Source organism: Acanthopagrus latus, chromosome 11, assembly GCF_904848185.1.
Source record: "Acanthopagrus latus isolate v.2019 chromosome 11, fAcaLat1.1, whole genome shotgun sequence".
NCBI lineage: Eukaryota > Metazoa > Chordata > Actinopteri > Spariformes > Sparidae > Acanthopagrus > Acanthopagrus latus.
This window is the reverse complement of record NC_051049.1, coordinates 6,180,592-6,199,445: the sequence shown is the minus strand read 5'-3', so window position 1 is coordinate 6,199,445 and position 18,854 is coordinate 6,180,592. Positions and strand designations below refer to the sequence as shown.

The 18,854-nt window shown below is 44.5% G+C and overlaps 4 protein-coding genes across 7 annotated transcripts; 1 reads left to right on the top strand and 3 right to left on the bottom strand.

The window, feature by feature from the left end:
- Window position 1: 1 nt before the first annotated feature.
- On the bottom strand, window positions 2-3,365 carry LOC119028629 (T-lymphocyte activation antigen CD80-like). The gene is made up of 6 exons (XM_037114837.1): window positions 3,088-3,365; window positions 2,776-2,906; window positions 2,355-2,678; window positions 1,548-1,832; window positions 1,294-1,470; window positions 2-284 (listed from the first exon to the last, which is right to left on the bottom strand). Exons 1-6 carry the CDS (start codon window positions 3,168-3,170, stop codon window positions 217-219), a joined length of 1,068 nt encoding a protein of 355 aa, XP_036970732.1. The 5' UTR covers window positions 3,171-3,365; the 3' UTR covers window positions 2-216.
- Window positions 3,366-4,580: 1,215 nt separating this feature from the next.
- Window positions 4,581-8,254, top strand: gtpbp6 (GTP binding protein 6 (putative)). Its single transcript, XM_037114836.1, has 10 exons — window positions 4,581-5,409; window positions 5,493-5,630; window positions 5,714-5,784; window positions 5,875-6,005; window positions 6,099-6,169; window positions 6,249-6,407; window positions 6,493-6,701; window positions 6,784-6,932; window positions 7,744-7,896; window positions 7,990-8,254. The coding sequence occupies exons 1-10, from the start codon at window positions 5,034-5,036 to the stop codon at window positions 8,114-8,116; spliced, it is 1,584 nt and encodes a 527-aa protein (XP_036970731.1). The 5' UTR covers window positions 4,581-5,033; the 3' UTR covers window positions 8,117-8,254.
- Window positions 8,255-8,268: 14 nt separating this feature from the next.
- si:dkey-66a8.7 (PI-PLC X domain-containing protein 1) lies at window positions 8,269-12,324 on the bottom strand. Of its 4 annotated transcripts, none has more exons than XM_037114838.1 (8): window positions 12,244-12,324; window positions 11,886-12,100; window positions 10,798-11,281; window positions 10,074-10,210; window positions 9,263-9,391; window positions 9,026-9,181; window positions 8,766-8,949; window positions 8,269-8,664 (listed from the first exon to the last, which is right to left on the bottom strand). In XM_037114838.1, exons 3-8 carry the CDS (start codon window positions 10,877-10,879, stop codon window positions 8,420-8,422), a joined length of 933 nt encoding a protein of 310 aa, XP_036970733.1. In that variant the 5' UTR covers window positions 10,880-11,281; window positions 11,886-12,100; window positions 12,244-12,324; the 3' UTR covers window positions 8,269-8,419. The 4 variants fall into 4 exon arrangements, with proteins under 4 accessions (XP_036970733.1, XP_036970735.1, XP_036970736.1 ...); XM_037114840.1 differs by having other exon boundaries at window positions 11,941-12,100; XM_037114841.1 differs by having other exon boundaries at window positions 11,954-12,100.
- An 840-nt stretch (window positions 12,325-13,164) lies between these two features.
- plcxd1 (phosphatidylinositol-specific phospholipase C, X domain containing 1) lies at window positions 13,165-18,718 on the bottom strand. The gene is made up of 8 exons (XM_037114032.1): window positions 18,482-18,718; window positions 18,287-18,412; window positions 18,021-18,138; window positions 16,173-16,315; window positions 15,954-16,082; window positions 15,302-15,457; window positions 14,200-14,380; window positions 13,165-14,096 (listed from the first exon to the last, which is right to left on the bottom strand). Exons 3-8 carry the CDS (start codon window positions 18,127-18,129, stop codon window positions 13,852-13,854), a joined length of 963 nt encoding a protein of 320 aa, XP_036969927.1. The 5' UTR covers window positions 18,130-18,138; window positions 18,287-18,412; window positions 18,482-18,718; the 3' UTR covers window positions 13,165-13,851.
- Window positions 18,719-18,854: the final 136 nt, after the last annotated feature.

Genomic DNA, 18,854 nt, shown 5'->3' with positions numbered 1-18,854 from the left:
GAACGTTTGTACATGTTTATTAAAGTGTGAATCAACACAAAGTGCAGTAAACTGGACAGAACACGGAGACGTCAGAGCCTTCGTTAACTTACAGTGTGCGTTTTAAAAACCCACCAATTCTACTGAATATTGAAGTGGTCCCAACAAATACATATTTACAGATCAGTGCTCTGTTCTCTGAGGTCAGTGAAAGTGTCGATTCGTCCACTCAGATTTTCACACGTCAGTTTCCTTTGGCTTCATCGCTTCGGTCTCCTCCTTGTACTGTCTTCTCCTTTTGTGTCCTGATGACAGCAAACGTTGATTTCAATAAGAGTTCAAGGTTAGCAGGGATCAAAAGGCATATTATACATGAGAACTTGTCAAAAATTAATAAGTTTGTTTAGGAAACATTTCTTCGACACTTTTTTTTTCACCAAATGTTAAATTTCTCCAAAAGTAAGTCTGCATAGCCACTGACAGCCATGTTTTAGGTTATTGATATTATTCATGAGAACGACTCTGATTGGCTGAATCTTTCGCAAACAGTTTTATACTGACTGTAGATGTTTTTTTGTAATATAACATCACAATGAACATTAGGATGCTTGAGTATAGTTTGTTCAAACTGTGCTTCAGATAGCATGATAGTAAAATGTATCCCAGGACCAAATAATATCTATAATACTCCCTCCTAAAAAAAAAAAAACACTGGTTCAGTCCAACACAAACTGAAGGTAGCAGCTTCTGCACTGAGGGTCAAGGCTCCTCCAGGAGTCCCAAACAGATTGAGGAATCCCTCTCGGTGACTGTTTTGGTTCAGTTTTTTAAAATAAATCTCAGCTCTGGGTGTTTGTGCTGACCTACACTACTGAGTCAGTTGCTGAATGACAGTCTGTGGCTGTCCATCAGGGGAGGAGGGGGGGTGAAGTCAGCGTTGTTACAGCTTACAGCCGTTTACCCCACGCCGTCTCCATGTCAACACACTCGCACAACAACTGTTTTTGTTTTGTTTTTTGTTTGCCTGTATCTTTTCATTGCTCAGCCTGTTTGTTAATACGAGCCGTCAGCGGGAGCATGAGTGGTAGCTTTCTGTTCCACTACTGACAGGAAACAGGACGATCCAGCTTTCAGTATCACCTCAGAATGTGTTTTCTCTTTTCCTTTCTCTCCTACTGAGCAAACACCATGACAGTAATTACTGCTGGAACATAAAGCTATTCAACTGCCATATGAGAAAAACGCTTAACTCTCTGTAAAGTATGTTGAAGTGAACCCAACAGGGACGATGTGTGACCAGCAGCGGGTGCCTACCTCTGTCAGCTTTCATGCTCTGGAATTCGAGCTTCTTCCTCTTACTGACCCGGTCCAGGTGAATCTGGTAGGCGACTCCGACCACCACCAGGACCCCGACCACGGCGCAGAGACCCGTGCTGAACATCCACAGGGCGTCTGATGCTCGAACCATCACCGGGCTGCCCTTCACTCCATCTTAGCACCAACGAGAAGCAGAGATTAGTGAGGAAGAGGCGACCAGCTGTATCATGGCTGAATGATGGAACACTCACAGCTTGTTGAAGTCGTTGTTTGGTTCAGGGTCGGGTTCTCTACGATGCACGACACGGTGGACTCTTTGGAAATGTTGGCCGTCAGGTGGCTGGTGATGTTGTACAGGTAGGAGTCTGGGAGTAATGTGGCCTGGGTCTGTACGGAGCCTTCTGGGGGATCCTGGGTGAAGTTGATGAGCCAGTTAACTGCAGGTTCAGGGAAACCACCACTGGCCCGGCAGAGGAAGGACGTCTCTTCTCCTTCTGCTCCTTGTTCTCTCTCGAGCAGCGGTGAGATGAAACTGGCTGCAGGCAGCCACCAAAGACAAGACATTAGTTCTCAGTAATTAAAAGTCGATGGCAAGGTTTTTTTTTGTTTTTGTCCCTTTGTCTCAGTATGTTATTTATGTTCTTATACATAAAAAGGTCAAAGCCCAAACAGTGGAAGCTCCTTTCTCCCACAGAAAACACCGCTCATGAAACACCTCGTCAGTAGCCCCGCCTTTCATTCTGTGGCTTTGTGACATCACACTAATTCACCATCTCACACATTTGCGGAATTTATGCCCAGTGGCTAGTTTGATTGATTTATCATAGCTGCTTCCTTATTGTTAATGGTGCTGGCTCAGGCATGTGTGAGCTGACCAATCAGAGGAGAGCAGGTATTCAGGGAGGGGTTCAGGGAGGCAGGAGCATGTCAGACAGACGGGGAACATAAAGCTGCAGCACTGGACAGCATGAGAAAACTTACCCAAAATAAAATTATGAACCTGAGAGTGAACATGCGTCTCCTTTAACACGTGTGAGGGGGAGATCTTTGGCACTGACCTGCGACCCTGAGGCACACGGTGCACAGCGCACCACTCTGATTCTCTCTTGAAATGACGAACAGGCTGAACGTGGTTCTGTGCTGGTTCGGCTGCACTGTGGGCAGCTCCAGAGAGAAGTTCCCGGTCAGTGCAGCATCAGCTGGGAGCGTGGCGCTGCTGACGCCCAGCTCCTCCACGTTTTTGTTCCTCTCCCACACCGACCTGAGCACCACTTCCTCACCTGCCCTCCACTCGATGGAAAAGTTCTCAAAGCTCAGCAGCTGAGGGTACAAGCAGGGCAGTGAGACGGGCCGTCCAACCACTCCGAGGACGCACTCCTCATCTGTGGAGGCAGAAGTGAGGTGAGCGACAGGTAAAGATCCAGCACAGATCGTAAACTCAGCGTGTATCAAACAGGACCAGACAGAGAGTCATCTCACCCAGACAGGCGCAGAAAGTGAGGCAGCAGAGCAGCAGTCCGGTGCGCCACAGCGCCGCCGGCCTCGGCCGCTGAGGGCACCTTTGCGCACACAAGACACCAAAACAATCCCAAAATCTGGTCCTCTTCAAACTGGAGCACAAAGACTGGTCCATCACTAACTCACATACCGGTCTAACTCTGCGCCCCCTGTCTTCTTCTCCGTCTCTCTTAACAACACCGAGTCATATACACACACCTTTCCTCACCCTCAGTGAAATCATTTAGTCATGTTGCGGCTTGTTGAGCCATACCTGCTGCCTGCCTCACTCACTTCTCTCTCCTGATGTAGAGCTGGTGGTTCACAAACGCTGAATATGAAGCTTTTCTGAGCAGAACTAAGTTAAAATAAGTCATCCGACTCAGCTGCCATCAGCACACATCCTGTTTGGAGCCATGTTCTGGAGATCGGTCCGACCTGTCGGACTTCTTTTCACGTTTACACACCCACAAGCTGTGACGAAAGCAGTAGACTAAACACCTGAAGAGAACTAAAAATGAAAGAAGACACGAGTGTGTACATGGTAAATATTCACTTCACCTTGTCCCCCACAAAAAACAAAACAAGTGTGTTTTAAACCAGCAACCAGTTGTGTTCATATAGGCCAATTAACCCAAAAGCTAAAAAGAAAAATTAAATATAAAAATTCTATTTCATCTCATAGAATTTCTTTTTTTTAAGCTGTAGATTTAGATCAGGTTTTTTTTGTGCTCAAATTACAAAATCTCATCTTTCCAGCAGCCCATACTAACATGGTTTCAGCAGATTTATAACAAGTAACAACAGATTTATACAGAAGAAACAGGTTGGATCAAAAAATGTTTCAAGGGAAAAACTTTGTTTATACAAATTATTTTATTAAAGCTATTTTAAATTTTTGACAGAACAATAGAACAAAATATATGCTTTGGTAGCTTATATCTTATATTAATTCATTCAAATCACTCATCCTTGTCACACTTTCACACATTAAAAAAAAAACGTATACTTTTTCAATCATTATTTTCTAACCATGTATTTATTTTACGTCTTACTTCAGGTTGATTCTCTGATCTGATGTGATTTTTCCAGGAGGCCTGGTAGAAATTCTGTATTCAATACACATCACACGTAATAAAAATAACATAACATCCTAACATCTGAAGGACAGTAATACACTTATATCCTCCCAGAAAATAAAAAATAAACAAATAAAAGAACAATGTCCAATAAATCCAGACCTTAACTTATTGTTTTATATCCATGCTGTTGCATTACTAAAACTCGACATAAGATGAGACAAAAACTTTTAGTAAAACTGAAAAAATAATAATAATAATAATCTCACACAAATGGACCAAATCATGGGATCATAACGTTATTTCATTTGAGTCTAACATGGCAAACCTTTTTCAGGAAATGTCGTAAGGAGAATAAAGTTAAAGTAGCATTGTAAAAACTACAGTATCTATGAAATTATTTAAAGAATTAGGTCAAAATTAACCTTCAGAGGTGCAGTGAGCCTGCAGTCCACCAGGGGGCAGATGAGCCTGTGAGACGACACTGAAACAAAAATACTTATTTACAAATATTTATTTTGTATTTTTTGTTTGACACGACACGTAACGCTCCTTGTGTCAATGTGTTATAATTTAACTGTTAATTTACATCCATAAGTTGATTTAACAATAATAAAACGATGAAGGCGGAAATGACGTTAACGTAGAAGAAGAAGAAGTTAGTGGGTATTTTTTCTCCCTACGCGCAGTCTCACAGGCAGATTTCTTCCCCCCCAAAACTGAATAAAATGGCTCATTTACCTAAAACACAAATCTAAACTTATTAATTTAACCACATGAACTGTTTAAAACTTCTAGTTGGCAAAGCGAGATGTGATTTAGTCAATAACCCGGAGGGGAACGCTGCCTGGAAGACAAAACTCTGGACAAAATGTCGGCAGGTTTAAGTTCGAGTTCAAAACATAGCACGGAGGCTATCAGGAAGCTAGCACGCTGTCGTTTACAAGTATAAACAGCTCATTTAGGATTTCCTTTTTAATATTTTGTGATAATAATAATTTTGAGAGAACTCCAACGATACTTGTGGCTACAGCAGGTGGCAGTATGCGCTCTCCAGGTTAGCTTGTGAGCGAAGAAGAAGAAGAAGAAGAAGAAGAAGACAGAGCCCATGTGTGACTCAGTAGTAAGTTCGTCTCCTGTCTGACATCTAATGCTGTCCCAATGGCCTCACTGAGGAGGATCCATTCATGGTTACCTCTCCTGCGGCGAGCCTGCACACAGACCACCTCCTCCTGCACCTCCGCCCTCCTCCACACAGCTCAGCATGCAGCTGCAGGGAGACGTCTGTCCTCCCCGCAGCTCAGGACGTTTGCACTCTCTGCAGGGAGGCTGAAGGACACAGATGACTTCATCACAGGACTTAACGATGAGGAGGAGGAAGGAGAAGATGATGAGGATGAAGATTTCATCGATGATAAGGAGGTGGAGGAGCTGTTCCAGCAGCAGGCTCCTGCAGGCATCGGGGAGGGTCAGCACAGGGTGTTCATCGTCCACCCTGACGTGAAGTGGGGCAGCAGGAAGCAGCACCTGACCACAGGTAACAGACCAGGTTCAGGTGTGGGTGTGTGAGGCATGCTGGGAGATTTGTGTGTCCCTCATGTTTTACTGCTTTCTCTGCAGCCGAGCTGATGATGGCTGAGGCTGTGGGGCTCGTAAACACTCTGGACAACTGGAGGGTGGTGGACAAGATCATCATGTCCACCAAGACACCAGAGAAGAAGAAGATCTTTGGCAAAGGCAACTTCCAGGCTCTCACAGGTCGAACTCACTCGGCGTCCACTTCTGTCCAGAATCAGTGAGGATGTGACTCATTTGTGCTTTTTTGTCTTCTTCTTCTTTAGAGAAAATCAGGCAAACAGCAGGAATCACTGCTGTGTTTGTGAATGTGGAGCGTCTGTCTCCTCTGTCTGAGGTGAGTTTAGCAAAAAAAAAAAAAAAAACAGCGTTTCTGGTTGCTTACAGAAAGCTTTCATGCACTTATGGTTAATTGTCATCCATGCAGAGGGAGCTGGAGGAAGCCTGGGGGGTTAAAGTCTTTGACAGATACTCAGTGGTCCTGCACATCTTCCGCTGCAACGCCAGGACTAAAGAGGCCAAGTTACAGATCTCTCTGGCAGAGATCCCTTTGTTAAGGTAACTCGACCTTCTCAAATGTCCAAAATCTTTTATCAATTTGAGCCCAATCGTGTTCTGATGTTTAAACGTGTCTTCATCCGACGGTGCCAGAACTCGCCTGAAAAATGAAATCGCGAACTTCGACCAGCAGGGTGGAGGAACGAGATACATCGGAGGCTCAGGTAACATCTGCACCGTCTGCCTGGATGTTTTGAGCTGCTTGTCAGAGGGGAGCTTCAGCTTTGTGATGGGTCCTCACAGGTGAGACCCTGCTGGAGATCCAGCAGAGGCTGCTGAAGGAGCGGGAGATGAAGATCCGCGCAGTGCTGGAGAAACTGCGGCGGAAGAGGCACCTGCTGCGATCTCAGCGTAAACACAAGGAGTTCCCCGTCGTCTCTGTGCTGGGATACACAAACTGTGGTGAGATTTATACACAGCTGTGATGATGTGGAGTATTCAGGGCTTCAGGTTGATGATGTTGACATCACTTCCTTTATTTATCCAGGAAAAACGACTCTGATCAAAGCTCTGACTGGTGACAGTGGTCTTCAACCCAGAAACCAGCTGTTCGCCACCCTGGATGTCACCGTCCACGCCGGCCAGTTGCCCAGTCACATGACCGTCCTGTACGTGGACACCATCGGCTTCCTGTCGCAGCTGCCTCACCAGCTCATCGACTCCTTCTCCGCCACCCTAGAAGATATTAAACACTCGGTGCGAACCTGATGTCAAGAGTTTAAAAGCTTCCTTTGGAGCAGGATTGTTGACTCGGTGTTTCTCCTTCTCGTACCTGCAGGATTTGCTGGTCCACGTCAGAGACATCAGTCATCCAGAGACGGTGAACCAGAAGGTGAACGTGCTGAACGTCCTCAAGAACCTGCAGATCCCTGACAGGCTGCTGAGCTCCATGATAGAAGTCTACAATAAAATTGACCTCATTGACAAGTAAGAGAAAAAAAAAAACCTGTGTTGTCAGATTCAATATGGAAGCAAAGAACAATATTTTTTTAAATGCGTCATCTTGAGATCTTGAGATGTCTTGTTTTGTGGTGAGAATCGTGTATTTTACCTTTCTGACGCTCAACAGATGCTAACAATTTCTGTTTTTTTCCCCTCAATGACAAACTTGGTCTTATTTCTTAAATGGAATTAAAAAATATCTTTTGACAGTCATAAAAACTACAGAAGCCGAGAACTCCTGAGAACTTTGTTTTTTTAAAATGTTTTCTTGAGATCTCCTGAAAAAATGATGCCGTTGTCTCAGGAAAACTTTTGTTATTGAATGCTAATGACATAAATATGCAATAGTCTAAAAATCTTTTTGAGTTTTGTTTCTTATTTACAACATTTATCATGATACTTTCTAATTACTTATGATTATTGTTTTAATTGATGCTCTCTGTTTTTATTTTCCCCTTTGATGTAATGACACAGATTTCCCCATCATGGGACTAATAAAAAAGATCATGTTGTTTTATTTTAGCTTAATTAACTTGTCAGGAAAACATTTTTAGCTTGTTACTGTCAGTCAACTAATAACTATTTTTATTGTCATCACCTCGAGAAAACAGGTTTGTTATCAAAAGTAAGACAAAGATAACTGCATGGCTCCTGTACATCTAGTTATTATTACGACTGGCATCAATTTATTTATATTACCCATATTTCCTGTGCCATGTGAAGGAGGTTGAGCCAGAACTCTGTTAAACTTTTCCGAATTAAAAAAAGTAAAAGTAGTTCCTGTTTTCCCTCCCAGCTATCAGTCAACAGAGCCCCACGCGCTGCCCATATCTGCCCTGGAAGGACGAGGCCTTGACGAGCTGAAGAAAGCCGTGGAAGAAGAGATTGTGAACTCCACAGGAAAACATATTTTAGACCTCCAAGTCGACCTCAGCACTCCTCAGCTCAGGTGAAACCCGCTTCTCTCTCCGCGCTGTGTTTTTTTTTTTTAATGTTCAGAATAACAAGAGCATCCACAGTAAGTGTTCCTCTTCACCCACAGCTGGCTGTACAAGGAAGCCACCGTCAAGGACGTGCAGGTGAATGCAGATGAAGGCTCAGCTGTTGTCAAGGTCATCATCAGCACCGCTGCTTACGGACGCTACAAGAAACTGTTCGCCGGCAGATAGCGGAGAGAGATCCTTCATGCTGCACGTCTAAAAAGACGACTGTTACTTTTACTTTTGTAAAGTGTTTTAAAATATTCAAAGTATGATTCTGTAAAAGAATGACGTACATTCTTGTGAATACATAAATTGCAAAAAACACTCACACATTGTTTTTCTTCAAAACATTTTTTTTTCAGTGAGAAACGAGTTAGAAGTGCAAATAAATGGACAGAAATATAGAAAAGAGGAAGTGAGGTATACAGCAGGTACTCTGAGATCAGTCACTGTGGGATAAAATCACAGCTGAATAATGTTTGTTTTTATCTAACTGTTCTTTCGTAGAAGTTTTTGGTTCAGGGCGATGACCAGCGAGCAGAGTGGGAGCGGACCCACGAAGTCTCCTGCGATGATGTTGAGGCTGTGTGGGTCCGAGCCGGGCCTCTGCTCCTCCAGCCACTTCCTCAAACACTCCCAGTTACTGAAGGTCAGCGTCCGCAGGGATTGCTTCGGATTTTTGGCGATGTAAGACCGCTCAGCCGTCAGGTTCAGACCGGCGACAAAGAAGCCCTCTGTGAGAGAAAGAAAACAAACAAAACAAGCAACTTAGTATGTTGATGAAACACACCTGAAAGCCAGAAAAGACGCGTGCCAGAGTGGAAATGAAGCTCACCTGGACGTCCCAGGCCTTTGTTCCAGTCCAGGTAACTGATCACTCCCTGTGCTGTGCGCTGGTTGGCCCACCAGTAGGGGATGTCGGGCCACAGCTCCTGATGTCTCACTGCAGTCTGCGAGTCGTAGGACAGGACGACCTGGTAACCAGATGCCCACAGACTCCGCAAGGTCAGGACCGATTCCTGCGGAGGACAAGTCGGGCTGTGTAAGCTGTTTCAACACCACACATCAGCGGCACAAGGAGGAAAAAAAACCAACCTCGCGGGGGCAGAGCTTCGAGCCGAACAGCTTCTTCAGGGAGAGGATGAAGGCTTGATGGAGTCTGTCGCTGATTCCCTCAAAGTGACTGCAAGCGAGGATGACAACCTCCTTCGGGTGAGAGTCCAGCCAGGCGGCAACAGACGACAGTGTTTCCTGCGAAGGATGGACATTTACCACACACGGTGCCATAAAAGCCTGATGTGAAACACTGTAAATGACGCTTATTATACTCACCAAAACCATCAGGTGTGTGTATATGACGTGGGTGAAGTACAGGTCCCCGGACGAGTCGTTGGGTTTGCGTGCGACGCGGAGGTCGAAGTAGCGAATCCCCATCGACAGCTGCTCCTCGATGCTCTTGTCCTGCGAAGCAAAGCGGCCCCAAGAATAAACGTTACCGCTATGATTCCATGAGTCACAACGGGAAAAAAAAAATAACAGTAAAGAGGAAAATGCATCTACTGGGGAAAAAGGTTCTGTCATTGGTTTGTCTTCTAGGAATTCAAGACTTCTCTCTGTTTTGCTGTTGTGATTTGAACTCTAGGGCCACCGTACCTGACACGTGTTTGAAGCAACGACATACGGAAGCAATTGTGTGTACGTAAAAGATTTTGAAAGGTCTTCAAACAGGTCGTTCCAGAGTCTAGGAGTCCTGACTGGAAGGGCTTTATGTCCTGATGTGTATCTGAAACCGAGCTGACACATCCAAAGTCTTTCTTTTTTTTCTGAAGATGTCACTTAAAGCTGCAACAACGGATGAAATGAACTGTCCGGTAGGCAGCAGCTGTTGTTGATGCGATAAGAAAAAAAACAAAGACATCACGTAAACGAACATAAGATTTGTCTGACAAATCTTATGTTCGTTTACGTGATGTCTTTCTTTGTTTCGCTCACTGAAGCTGCCGCGGAGACACAACTGGATGAACTACAAACCCTGGAAAAACACGTCTTGCTACCTATAGACATCCTGTTGTGCTGCCAGGTGACTTCTGTGAACAGTGCGTACGTTTAGAAGCCCCTCACGCCAAACGTCTGCACATCGTACCTGTGTCGTGGACCACCTGAAAATGGCCGGTCTGGTGAAGCAGTAGAAGAGTCCGTCCAGCAGCCTGAAACAGTCCGATTCGGACCGGACCAAGGGGGAGTTGATGTCCAGACAGTAACTCATGGTGTCGTGGCTCCCTGGGGTGAGACAGGTGTGAACGAACACATTGAAGCTTTAAAAAGCGCTCGTATCAACTCTGCAACAGGACAGGATGGTTTCTACCACTACACACCACCCGCCTAGACTGAAAATGCAGAACAACACGTCTGTGGTGTGATGCGAGAGTGACGAGTCACGGTGTGGACTTTAGTTATGTGTACAAATGTTCTCAGGTTACTCCTAAGTGTGTAAAATTGAGAAGTAAGTATTTAAATAAGCGGATGGACGAGGCAGGAGACATCACATAGAAATAAAATGAAAAGAAGCATCAGGGAACATAAACAGTCAGATAACGAGGAAAAACACATTACAGTGCGTCTACATAAGTGTTCCAACTATTCATTAAGCAACAGTGAAGGTTTCTGAACAGACATTTGTCCTTCCTAATAATGTTTATGGATGAACTGCACACATATTTAAGGTGCATTTGCAACAGAGTCACAACAAAACAGCTGCTTGACAAACTGTTTAATAAACCTGTCATTGTTTGTTTACAGTTAAATAATAATAAACTAAAGAAAAATGAACTTTGAATGTACAACTCGTTGGTTGCGGAGTGTTGTACCGGGTATGGCCATGTCGCTCAGAGGAACGTCCCACAGCTGCTCGGGTAAAGCGGACATCCAGTCCTGGTGGTTCTGATCCATGTCGCTCAGTCACGGAACCTGCAGGAGACTCTTAGGACCGGGTCTGAGCTGACGGAGTCCCGAGGAGCCTGTTGAGGTGGGTCATCTTCATACGATCGATCCGGACCCCAGTTCTGTCCTCTTATCTCGTCCCTTCAAACGACCGAGGACAGACAGCAGGAGCAGCAGGAGGAGCTGTGACGCTGCAGCTTCCTCATTCCTCTGTGATGTGGACCGACAGGCGCGAGCCGCCAGCAGCTGCAGCTCACGTGGAGTTCAGGTGTTTCAGGAGTGAAGCCGCTCTCATACAGACAGTCTGTAATGGAGGCGTGTTAGTGTGATCCTCACAGCTGTCGTGACGTTTAGAAAAGGGGGCGGAGCAAATACACACGTAGGAAGTCCTGCAGAAAATACTGAGAAAATCTGAAAATTGCGGGAAAAAAAGAAAGAAAATTATCAAGAAACAAAAGAAAATGCTCAGTGAGTGAAAGAAATTTTGCAAAAAAAAAGAAGAAGAAAATTTTTAAAAATCAAATACAAAAAACCCATCAAAATATTTAAGAAAATTCTCAAAAACAAAAAACCTTCAGAATTCTCAATAAATTAAAGAAAATAGTCAATAAAAATTATTAAAGAAAATACTCAAAAATAAGAGAAAACATTCAACAACAACAACAACAACAACAACAAAAACAAACTAAAAGAAAATACAAAAAATATTCAAAATACTGAAGAAAATTCTCAAAAAAAACAACAACAAGAAAATACTAAAAAATACAACTTGAAAAAAAAAATTCTTGAAAATATTCAAGAACAAAAAAAAAATACTTGAACATGTTACAGAAAACACAGCTGTTGCTTGTAAAAACACAATGAAGAGGAGTTATTCATGTTTATGAAACTATGTATGAGCTGTTCAAATATTGTGGGCACTATCAGTACAATTGCAAATATTCCAGCTAAAATCTGTTTATTGTAAGATTTTAATGTTTTTTAAGGTTTTATCTGTTTTCGGTTTTTCCCTTACTTAAATGTTTTTTTCTTTCCTTCCATTTGAGTCATGAAATCATAAATCCCATCACCTCAGTGACCTACAGTCAGCTTTACTTAGAGTGTCGTTATTTCACCAAACTTCCTGTCCGTTGTGCAGTTAGCAACCCGCTCCGTCACCACATGAACATGGAGACGTAGCAGCAGACAGGAGGATCCTGCTCTGACTGCTTCTTTACGGAGTCCTCTGCCCTGATTGGATGACAGTTACAGAAAATTAGATGTTCAAAGGTTGTCAAAGGTGATATTTGTAGCTACAGTCAACATTAAAGGCTGCGGCATGTTGCAAAGATGCAAACAAGCCACGTAAAAGTGTTGATGTCAAGTTTACTCACACTTCCCTTCGCCACATAAGCAAAGACGACCATTTCTCTGTCAGCTGTTGTTTCTCACAGAGAAACAACAGCTGACAAGAAAGAGGGGAAAAAAACAAGGAAGCAGAACAAAGTCCCTGATTACACAAGTGCAGTCAGTACTCCTGTACGTGACGTGGACAGTGTCACTCCGACAGCCATAGATTGTTTTTTAGAGACTCGGTATCCAGTTTACTTCATGGAAAAGAAGAAAAAAGAAGCTGCTGAGAGAAGTGTAATTGTCTTTGTACACAACAGAGAGAGTTGTAGTCACTGTGAGTCAGACCCTGTTTTATTTTTAATGTGGCTTTAAATTATCGAGCAGATTTCACACTGACCTGTGGACGAAACACAAACTGTGCATTTTAAAGTGTTGGACCACTGAAATGGCTAAAATCATCAACAGAATGTGAATAAAATCTGACGTCTCTTTACATCTCGCAGAGATAACCGCTGAAGTTAGCAATGCTAACCAGCTAGCTCCGTCCAGCACTGGTGCAAAGCTCCTGTGCTCCCAGTGTGAACCGCTTACTGCGCTAACTAGCTAACAGTAGCTACAGTTAGCAGGTATTCTGACACACTTCCCTCTATTATTCTGACATGGACATAAGCACTAACGTTGTTCTTTGAATTATGTGTCTGTTTCTCATCACACTGGCTGCTACGCTGGAAATGTTTGGACTGAATGGACCCGAGAACAGCAGAGTTTCAGACAAACGATGTCATCGAAACTATTGTGAGGTGACGTAAAAGCATTGAAAAGGAGCACAAAAGCTTTTTTTTTTTTCCTCCCTCCCTGCTGTGGCCCTTCAGGGGCCGAACACGACACGGACTGCAGCACGGGCGTCTGGGAAAGGAAACATTTAAACATGATCAGTGGAAAGAAAAAAAACAGTGTGAGGATTTGCTTAAAAATGCTCATGTTTATTGTAAAAGCTCATCTCCACAGGCACAGCGGTGCAGCATCATCTGAAAACAAGGCCGGACCTGTTTGGCTGAAAGAATATTAGAAGTAGAACAGTCACGGTTGGGTTCATGCAAATAAGTTTCCATGCAGTTTTGCATAAGTTTCATGTCTTCTCTACATTCTCTATGGATTAATATAGTCATGACTTATAATAGTCTTTAGTTATAAAAGTCTGTGACCTACATTACAGTCATACAGTGTGTGCTCGTTTGAATACATTGCTTGTGCTTACTTATCTAAAATGCCTACGTTAAAGTGAGATTAGGTGTATAGTTATTGCTTTGGTCACCGTAACATAAAACCGGCCACCTCGCCGGCTTCGTGACAACCGATACAGTACATTGCATATATAGTGAACTGAATGTAAACAAACAAGTGCAGGTCGAAAATACCAGAAAGTCTGTTTTTTTTTTTTTTTTTTTCAAGCAGCTTCCAGACTGAAATGTACATTTCACTGCCTCCGATAAGTGCATCCACATGACGATGAATGATTCAAGTACTTTTTTTTCTGTAACTATTATAAAAAAAAAAAAAACAAGCTTGAGTGTATTTCATGCTGGGATTCACATTTCTTCTTTTTTTTTTTTTTTAAAGGTAGAATAATGCAAATTCTCGGTGGAAAGTCACGAGGACCATTTCAGTAGTTTCTCATTCAGTTTGACGACGGTCGGTACAAAGTGGCTCTCGGTGATAAAGTCCCCGGCGATGATGTTGAGCGAGCCGACTCTGGAGCCGGGCGTCTGCTCCTTCACCCAGCCGAGCAGCGTCGGGTACGTGGACATCACCAGGTCCTTCAGCGACTCTGTCGGGTGGGTGCAGATGTATTTCAGGTCCTCCGTCAGATTAATTCCCGTGACGAAGAAACCTCCTGCCACACAAAGTAAACACACACAGCTTGAGTTTTCATGATACAGCTGTGTTAATAATCAGTAATCAGTTTTGTTCCCGTTTTGGTGGCAGCGAAGGATTACCTGGTCTGCCGTGTTGCTTCCTGTGTTCAAACGCCTCGATCAGAGCCTCAGCTTTGCATTTGTTGGCCCACCAGTAAGGAATATGAGGCCACAGGTCGCTGTGACAGCCGGCGATACTGTGTTCATAGGACACAATCACCGAGCAGCCTAAAGCCCACAGGTTTCGAAGAGTTAACACTTCCTGGAATCAACAGAATAACATCCTTTAATTTCATTTAGAAAGGGTAAAGCTGTTGTTAATATTTCTCTTGGTGTGAAGGAATCCTGGGAAAAAAACCCAAAACCAGCAACGTGTTAATTAACCTCCCATGACACAATCCTGTCGCCAGAACAAAATGTTTGCATTTTACATTTCTGCAAACCACGAAAATATGTTAAAATTAGTTTCATATGTATCATGTCAAGATTCCTACTATGCACGTCAGATTACATGTACATGAGTTCACAGAGAACGACTGATCGAGACGGCATGTCAACGTGAACCCGTCGGGAATTTTTCCAGTCATGTTTGTGGTGACAGAACCAGATGAGCCCGACTGTTATCTTCTCCTGAACATAACCACGACGACAGAGGACAGAGTTGTCATAACATAAAAAAAAACTACATTTCAACTCAGCAAATGTAAAGTTTCAACATATTCTGGGTTCGAAGACACTGAGATTAAAATAGCTTCTGTGACAAAATGCAACACTTCTTCAACATTTCTTTACTTTCTTAAAAAATGAAGTTTGTTTCCTTGCATTCAATTCAACGGCATTTACATCTGGAGCATGAAAAAAAAAAAAATCAAAATTAAGTTTTCCATCTTTTTGGTTGCAATCTCTGCGGTCTAAAAACTGGATCTGAGCCTAGAAGTTCTGGTTTCACTTCGTCTCTCCAAGCTTTTAGGTGATTACCCCGTCAGCCTCGAGCTCACTGGTTCCATAGTGACGATTAAGATCTTTTAAAAAAACAGCTGGACGGTGTAGATGGAAGAAAACGTTATTCAAAAAGGAGAACAAAGTGTATTTGTTGAGGACTATTTTCAGCAGCGGATTAATACAGATTTCAATTCATTGTTGGTTTTGGTCTGTTAAATAGGATTCACAGGAGGAGCCGTACCGTCTTGGGACAGAGTTTGGAGGTGAATACGTTGCGTATGGTCGTGAGCAGCTGCATGTGGAGCTCCTGGCTCAGGCCGAGGAAGTGGCTGAAGGACAGGATGACCACCTCTCTGGGATGAGCGTCCAGCCACTCTCTTATCTCCATCAGAACAATCTGCCGGGGGGGAAACACAAGGTAGGATTTAGTCTTCCTCTGCAGCAGGACTCAATCGTTTAAAGCACAATTCATCCACAGCTAGCAGGTGAAAACATAAGCCGATTTATTTTGCATTCACAGGACGGTCTGCGATATGACAGCAGCCTGTAACAACCTGTCTAACACGTCTGGACAGGTGAGAGTTTTTTCTCTTCTTCTCGCCATCTGGCCTCTCAGCTGGAGGAGAGCTGAGTGATGAGCATTACGATTAATCGCAGAAGACGCCTGAAACATTTTCAGTGCATTTTCATGCAGAGTGCTATGAAAAAAAAAACAGCACTCCTGGTTTGATTCTGTCCCTTGTGGGCGACCCTGATTTCCACCGTCTCGTCACAGCCAAAGACCCGTTCTCTATGGTTATCTTTATGGTTACTGCTGTGGATGCAAATGGCCCACAGAGGGCCGTAAAAATCAACCGGAGCAAAACAAACACATCAGCATGCCGTAGCTTCACCTCCACAGTGAGCGTGGTGTACACGCCGTGGTAGAAGTAGAGATCGGTGGAGCTGTCGTTGGGCCTGTGTGCGATCCTCAGGTCGCAGTACCGGACGCCACAGTCCAGCTGATGCTTTATAGTGAACTCCTGCAAGACAGACGAGCTCCGGCTTAAAACCACATAGTTTTTGCATTGAGTAACGACAAGCCGGTGAGTTCGTTTCTCTGATTTTCTCACCTGGGTTACCGCCCACTTGTACACGAAGGGCCGAATGAGAGGTTTCATGTATTTGTCCAGTTTCTGAAGCATGTCCGGCTGCGTGAGGTCAACGGGGGATCGGTCGTTCATGTCCAGACAGTAGGTTATTGCATTGTGGCTGCCTTCATAGGGGGGAAGAAACAAGATAATAAACATTATCATCACTCGGCACAGTGGTTGTTTTTGAGTAAATCTACAGTTGCCCTGAGAGCTCAACACACTGCGACTGAGGCAAAAACATGCAAATAGACGGGCCGAAAGCAAATGAAGGGAACACTGAGACACAAAACACACTGAAAATACACGTTTTCTGTTTTTGCAGCGTGTTTTATGAGTGTGTGCATCTTTATATGGTCCAAATGTGTTTTGAAAAGCACATCTGTTTATTTCACTGTGTTGTCTAGACTCAGTGTGACTCCTGTTGCTGTGTTTGGTTGTGTTGAAGTTGTTTAAAATACGTGTAACAAGCCTGTATCTAGTGTGTCCAGAACAAGCCGTTACGTACGAACACCTCCAGATCCTGAAGCTTATCTAGCTCGCTCACACTCAGCTAATCACAACATCAGGAGAAAACAGAACGACGGTCTTTTACCGGCTCAGAGAGTTATCGCTCTGTCGTGGGGAGGAAAACCGTTGGCAGGCCGAGCACAAATGGATTTCAGGTTCATCAACCACTCGGCCCGCTTCCTGTTTACTGAACCTCTCCAAGAACCTGCAGAGGTCCAACGAGTCGCCCTCGACAGCAGCCACATTCATCACAGATGTTTATTTTCCAAGCGTGTCACGATGATACGACCCTGAACTGAACTCTCTGTTGGGTTTGTTCGTCCGTTTGTTTGATGAGTTTTTGTTGTTTTTTCTTTCTTTCTTTTTTTTTGAATGTGTGTGTGTGAGAAACCTTCAACCTTGTTTGAATTTGAAGCGTGTTTCTGCAGTTTGTCGTCTGTTTTTTTTCTGTGCTGTTGCCTGAGTGTAAAGCGTGTTTTCTGTATTGGGTTGTGTTGTCTGCACCTGCACTCCATCTGTGTCTGAGATTTGTTTGTGTTTTGCTTATTTGCGTCCTCTGACCTCTCAGTTCCTCCACACAGAGCAGCTGACAGACTCACTCAGGAGTCATCTGAGTGTTTTTTTCCACCTGACTTTCAGCAGCCACACTGAGAATACATCCAGGATAAAAAATTTTTTTAAAAAAAGGACTTGAAAAGACTCGTCCGTGCTTTTATCTTCAGCGGACTCGACTGTGACTCAGAGTCCAAACAAAGACCAAACAAGTAGCTCACATCCCTCCAGCTGTCAGATCTTTACACTGTCACAGAACAGATCCCTACATCCTGCTGCTGGTTTATAAAAAGATGCTGAATTTCTGATCTGCTGCCACGTTATGAACCATCCAGACCTCCAAGGTCATCCAGGTACACGTCAGCCCCTCGAGTCCGAACTGAACATGGACCAGCAGGACCACAGATCTGCTCCAACTCTCCAAACTAATAACTGCAACTGTGACTTTTATTTTGTAGTCTTTTCTATTTTAGCTTACGTTCCTCCTCCTTCTTGTTTTTAATGTATTTTAATGTGATTTTAAAGCCCCTGTAAAGCAGTTTGAGTCGCCTTGTGTCTGAATTGTGCTTCACAAATAAACTTTCCTCGCCCTTCAATGTCACAACACACACACACACACACACACACACACACACACACACACACACACACACACACACACACACACACACACACACACACACACACACACACACACCCCACATATTCCCACTAATAAACACTCCATTAACAACCATCCCCATCACCACTGCAGTGTGCTTGTTGTACCCGGGATGGCCAGGTGGTACAGGGGGGTGTCCCACAGAGCACATGGCAGGTGAGACATCCAGCTCTCCATGGGCAGCTCTCCCAGGCTCGGCTCGCTCTCTCCGGACATGCTGCGCGCCTGCACCGGTCAGTGAACACAGTTAATGACACACAGTGAGATTATTGACGCTGAAGCTGCGGGCTCTGCGCTGGTTCGTGCAGGACGGAGAGATCATGTGCAGGAAACGTGTGCATGTGTTCAGTGTGTGTGCTGCTGTCACACTTACTGGATCAGAACACTTCCTGTTACGGACGAACCAGCAGCACCGACACAGGAGGGAAACACGAGGACGGGGACTAACGACGGGAGCCGCGGGGAGCCGTCCATCCCGCCGCGCAGAGAAATGTCATGGCTGTGCATAAAACATGCATGATGAGACCCGGAGACTGAGAGGAAGCGTGGAGGAGGTCCGGGTGGTTACCTTTTACACCTGCAGAGCCCGGGACGAGAGAGACGAGAGGCCCGGACCATCTCAGCCTCACTTATCGATTATCATCCACAGTGAAACAAGTATCCATGTATGATCCTCCGGACGCTTCAGGTGCGTCGGAGTGAGTCCCTCAGTTCGCCCGGTGTCTGTCGGTCCTGAGAGGCGCAGCAGCGTCGGAGGAGGAGGAGGAGGAGGAGGAGGAAGCGGAGGGAGGAGGAGGAGGAGGAGGAAGCGGAGGGAGGAGGAGGAGGAGGAGGAGGAGGAGGAGGAGGAGGAAGGCTGGCGGCTCCGCGCCTGCTGACAGATCAGCAGATCTGAGAGGCTCTGCTCTTAAAGAGCCCGACCCCCAAAATGTTAGACCAGG

What these genes read in the sequence shown, in the direction of transcription:
- plcxd1 (XM_037114032.1), bottom strand. Translation starts at nt 18,129, where the DNA reads ATGTCCGGAGAGAGCGAGCCGAGCCTGGGAGAGCTGCCCATGGAGAGC. An exon ending in ACAAGTGGGCGGTAACCCAG is followed by an intron (nt 16,083 to 16,172) that starts GTGAGAAAATCA and finishes TCTGTCTTGCAG; the next exon opens with GAGTTCACTATAAAGCATCA. An exon ending in CCAAACTCTGTCCCAAGACG is followed by an intron (nt 14,381 to 15,301) that starts GTACGGCTCCTC and finishes TGTTGATTCCAG; the next exon opens with GAAGTGTTAACTCTTCGAAA.
- gtpbp6 (XM_037114836.1), top strand. Translation starts at nt 5,034, where the DNA reads ATGGCCTCACTGAGGAGGATCCATTCATGGTTACCTCTCCTGCGGCGA. An exon ending in CAACTTCCAGGCTCTCACAG is followed by an intron (nt 5,631 to 5,713) that starts GTCGAACTCACT and finishes CTTCTTCTTTAG; the next exon opens with AGAAAATCAGGCAAACAGCA. An exon ending in CTCAGCACTCCTCAGCTCAG is followed by an intron (nt 7,897 to 7,989) that starts GTGAAACCCGCT and finishes CTTCACCCACAG; the next exon opens with CTGGCTGTACAAGGAAGCCA.
- si:dkey-66a8.7 (XM_037114838.1), bottom strand. Translation starts at nt 10,879, where the DNA reads ATGGATCAGAACCACCAGGACTGGATGTCCGCTTTACCCGAGCAGCTG. An exon ending in TCAGGTGGTCCACGACACAG is followed by an intron (nt 9,392 to 10,073) that starts GTACGATGTGCA and finishes TTTGCTTCGCAG; the next exon opens with GACAAGAGCATCGAGGAGCA. An exon ending in ACACACACCTGATGGTTTTG is followed by an intron (nt 9,182 to 9,262) that starts GTGAGTATAATA and finishes CATCCTTCGCAG; the next exon opens with GAAACACTGTCGTCTGTTGC.
- LOC119028629 (XM_037114837.1), bottom strand. Translation starts at nt 3,170, where the DNA reads ATGACTTATTTTAACTTAGTTCTGCTCAGAAAAGCTTCATATTCAGCG. An exon ending in CGTGTGCCTCAGGGTCGCAG is followed by an intron (nt 1,833 to 2,354) that starts GTCAGTGCCAAA and finishes GGCTGCCTGCAG; the next exon opens with CCAGTTTCATCTCACCGCTG. An exon ending in AACAACGACTTCAACAAGCT is followed by an intron (nt 1,471 to 1,547) that starts GTGAGTGTTCCA and finishes GTTGGTGCTAAG; the next exon opens with ATGGAGTGAAGGGCAGCCCG.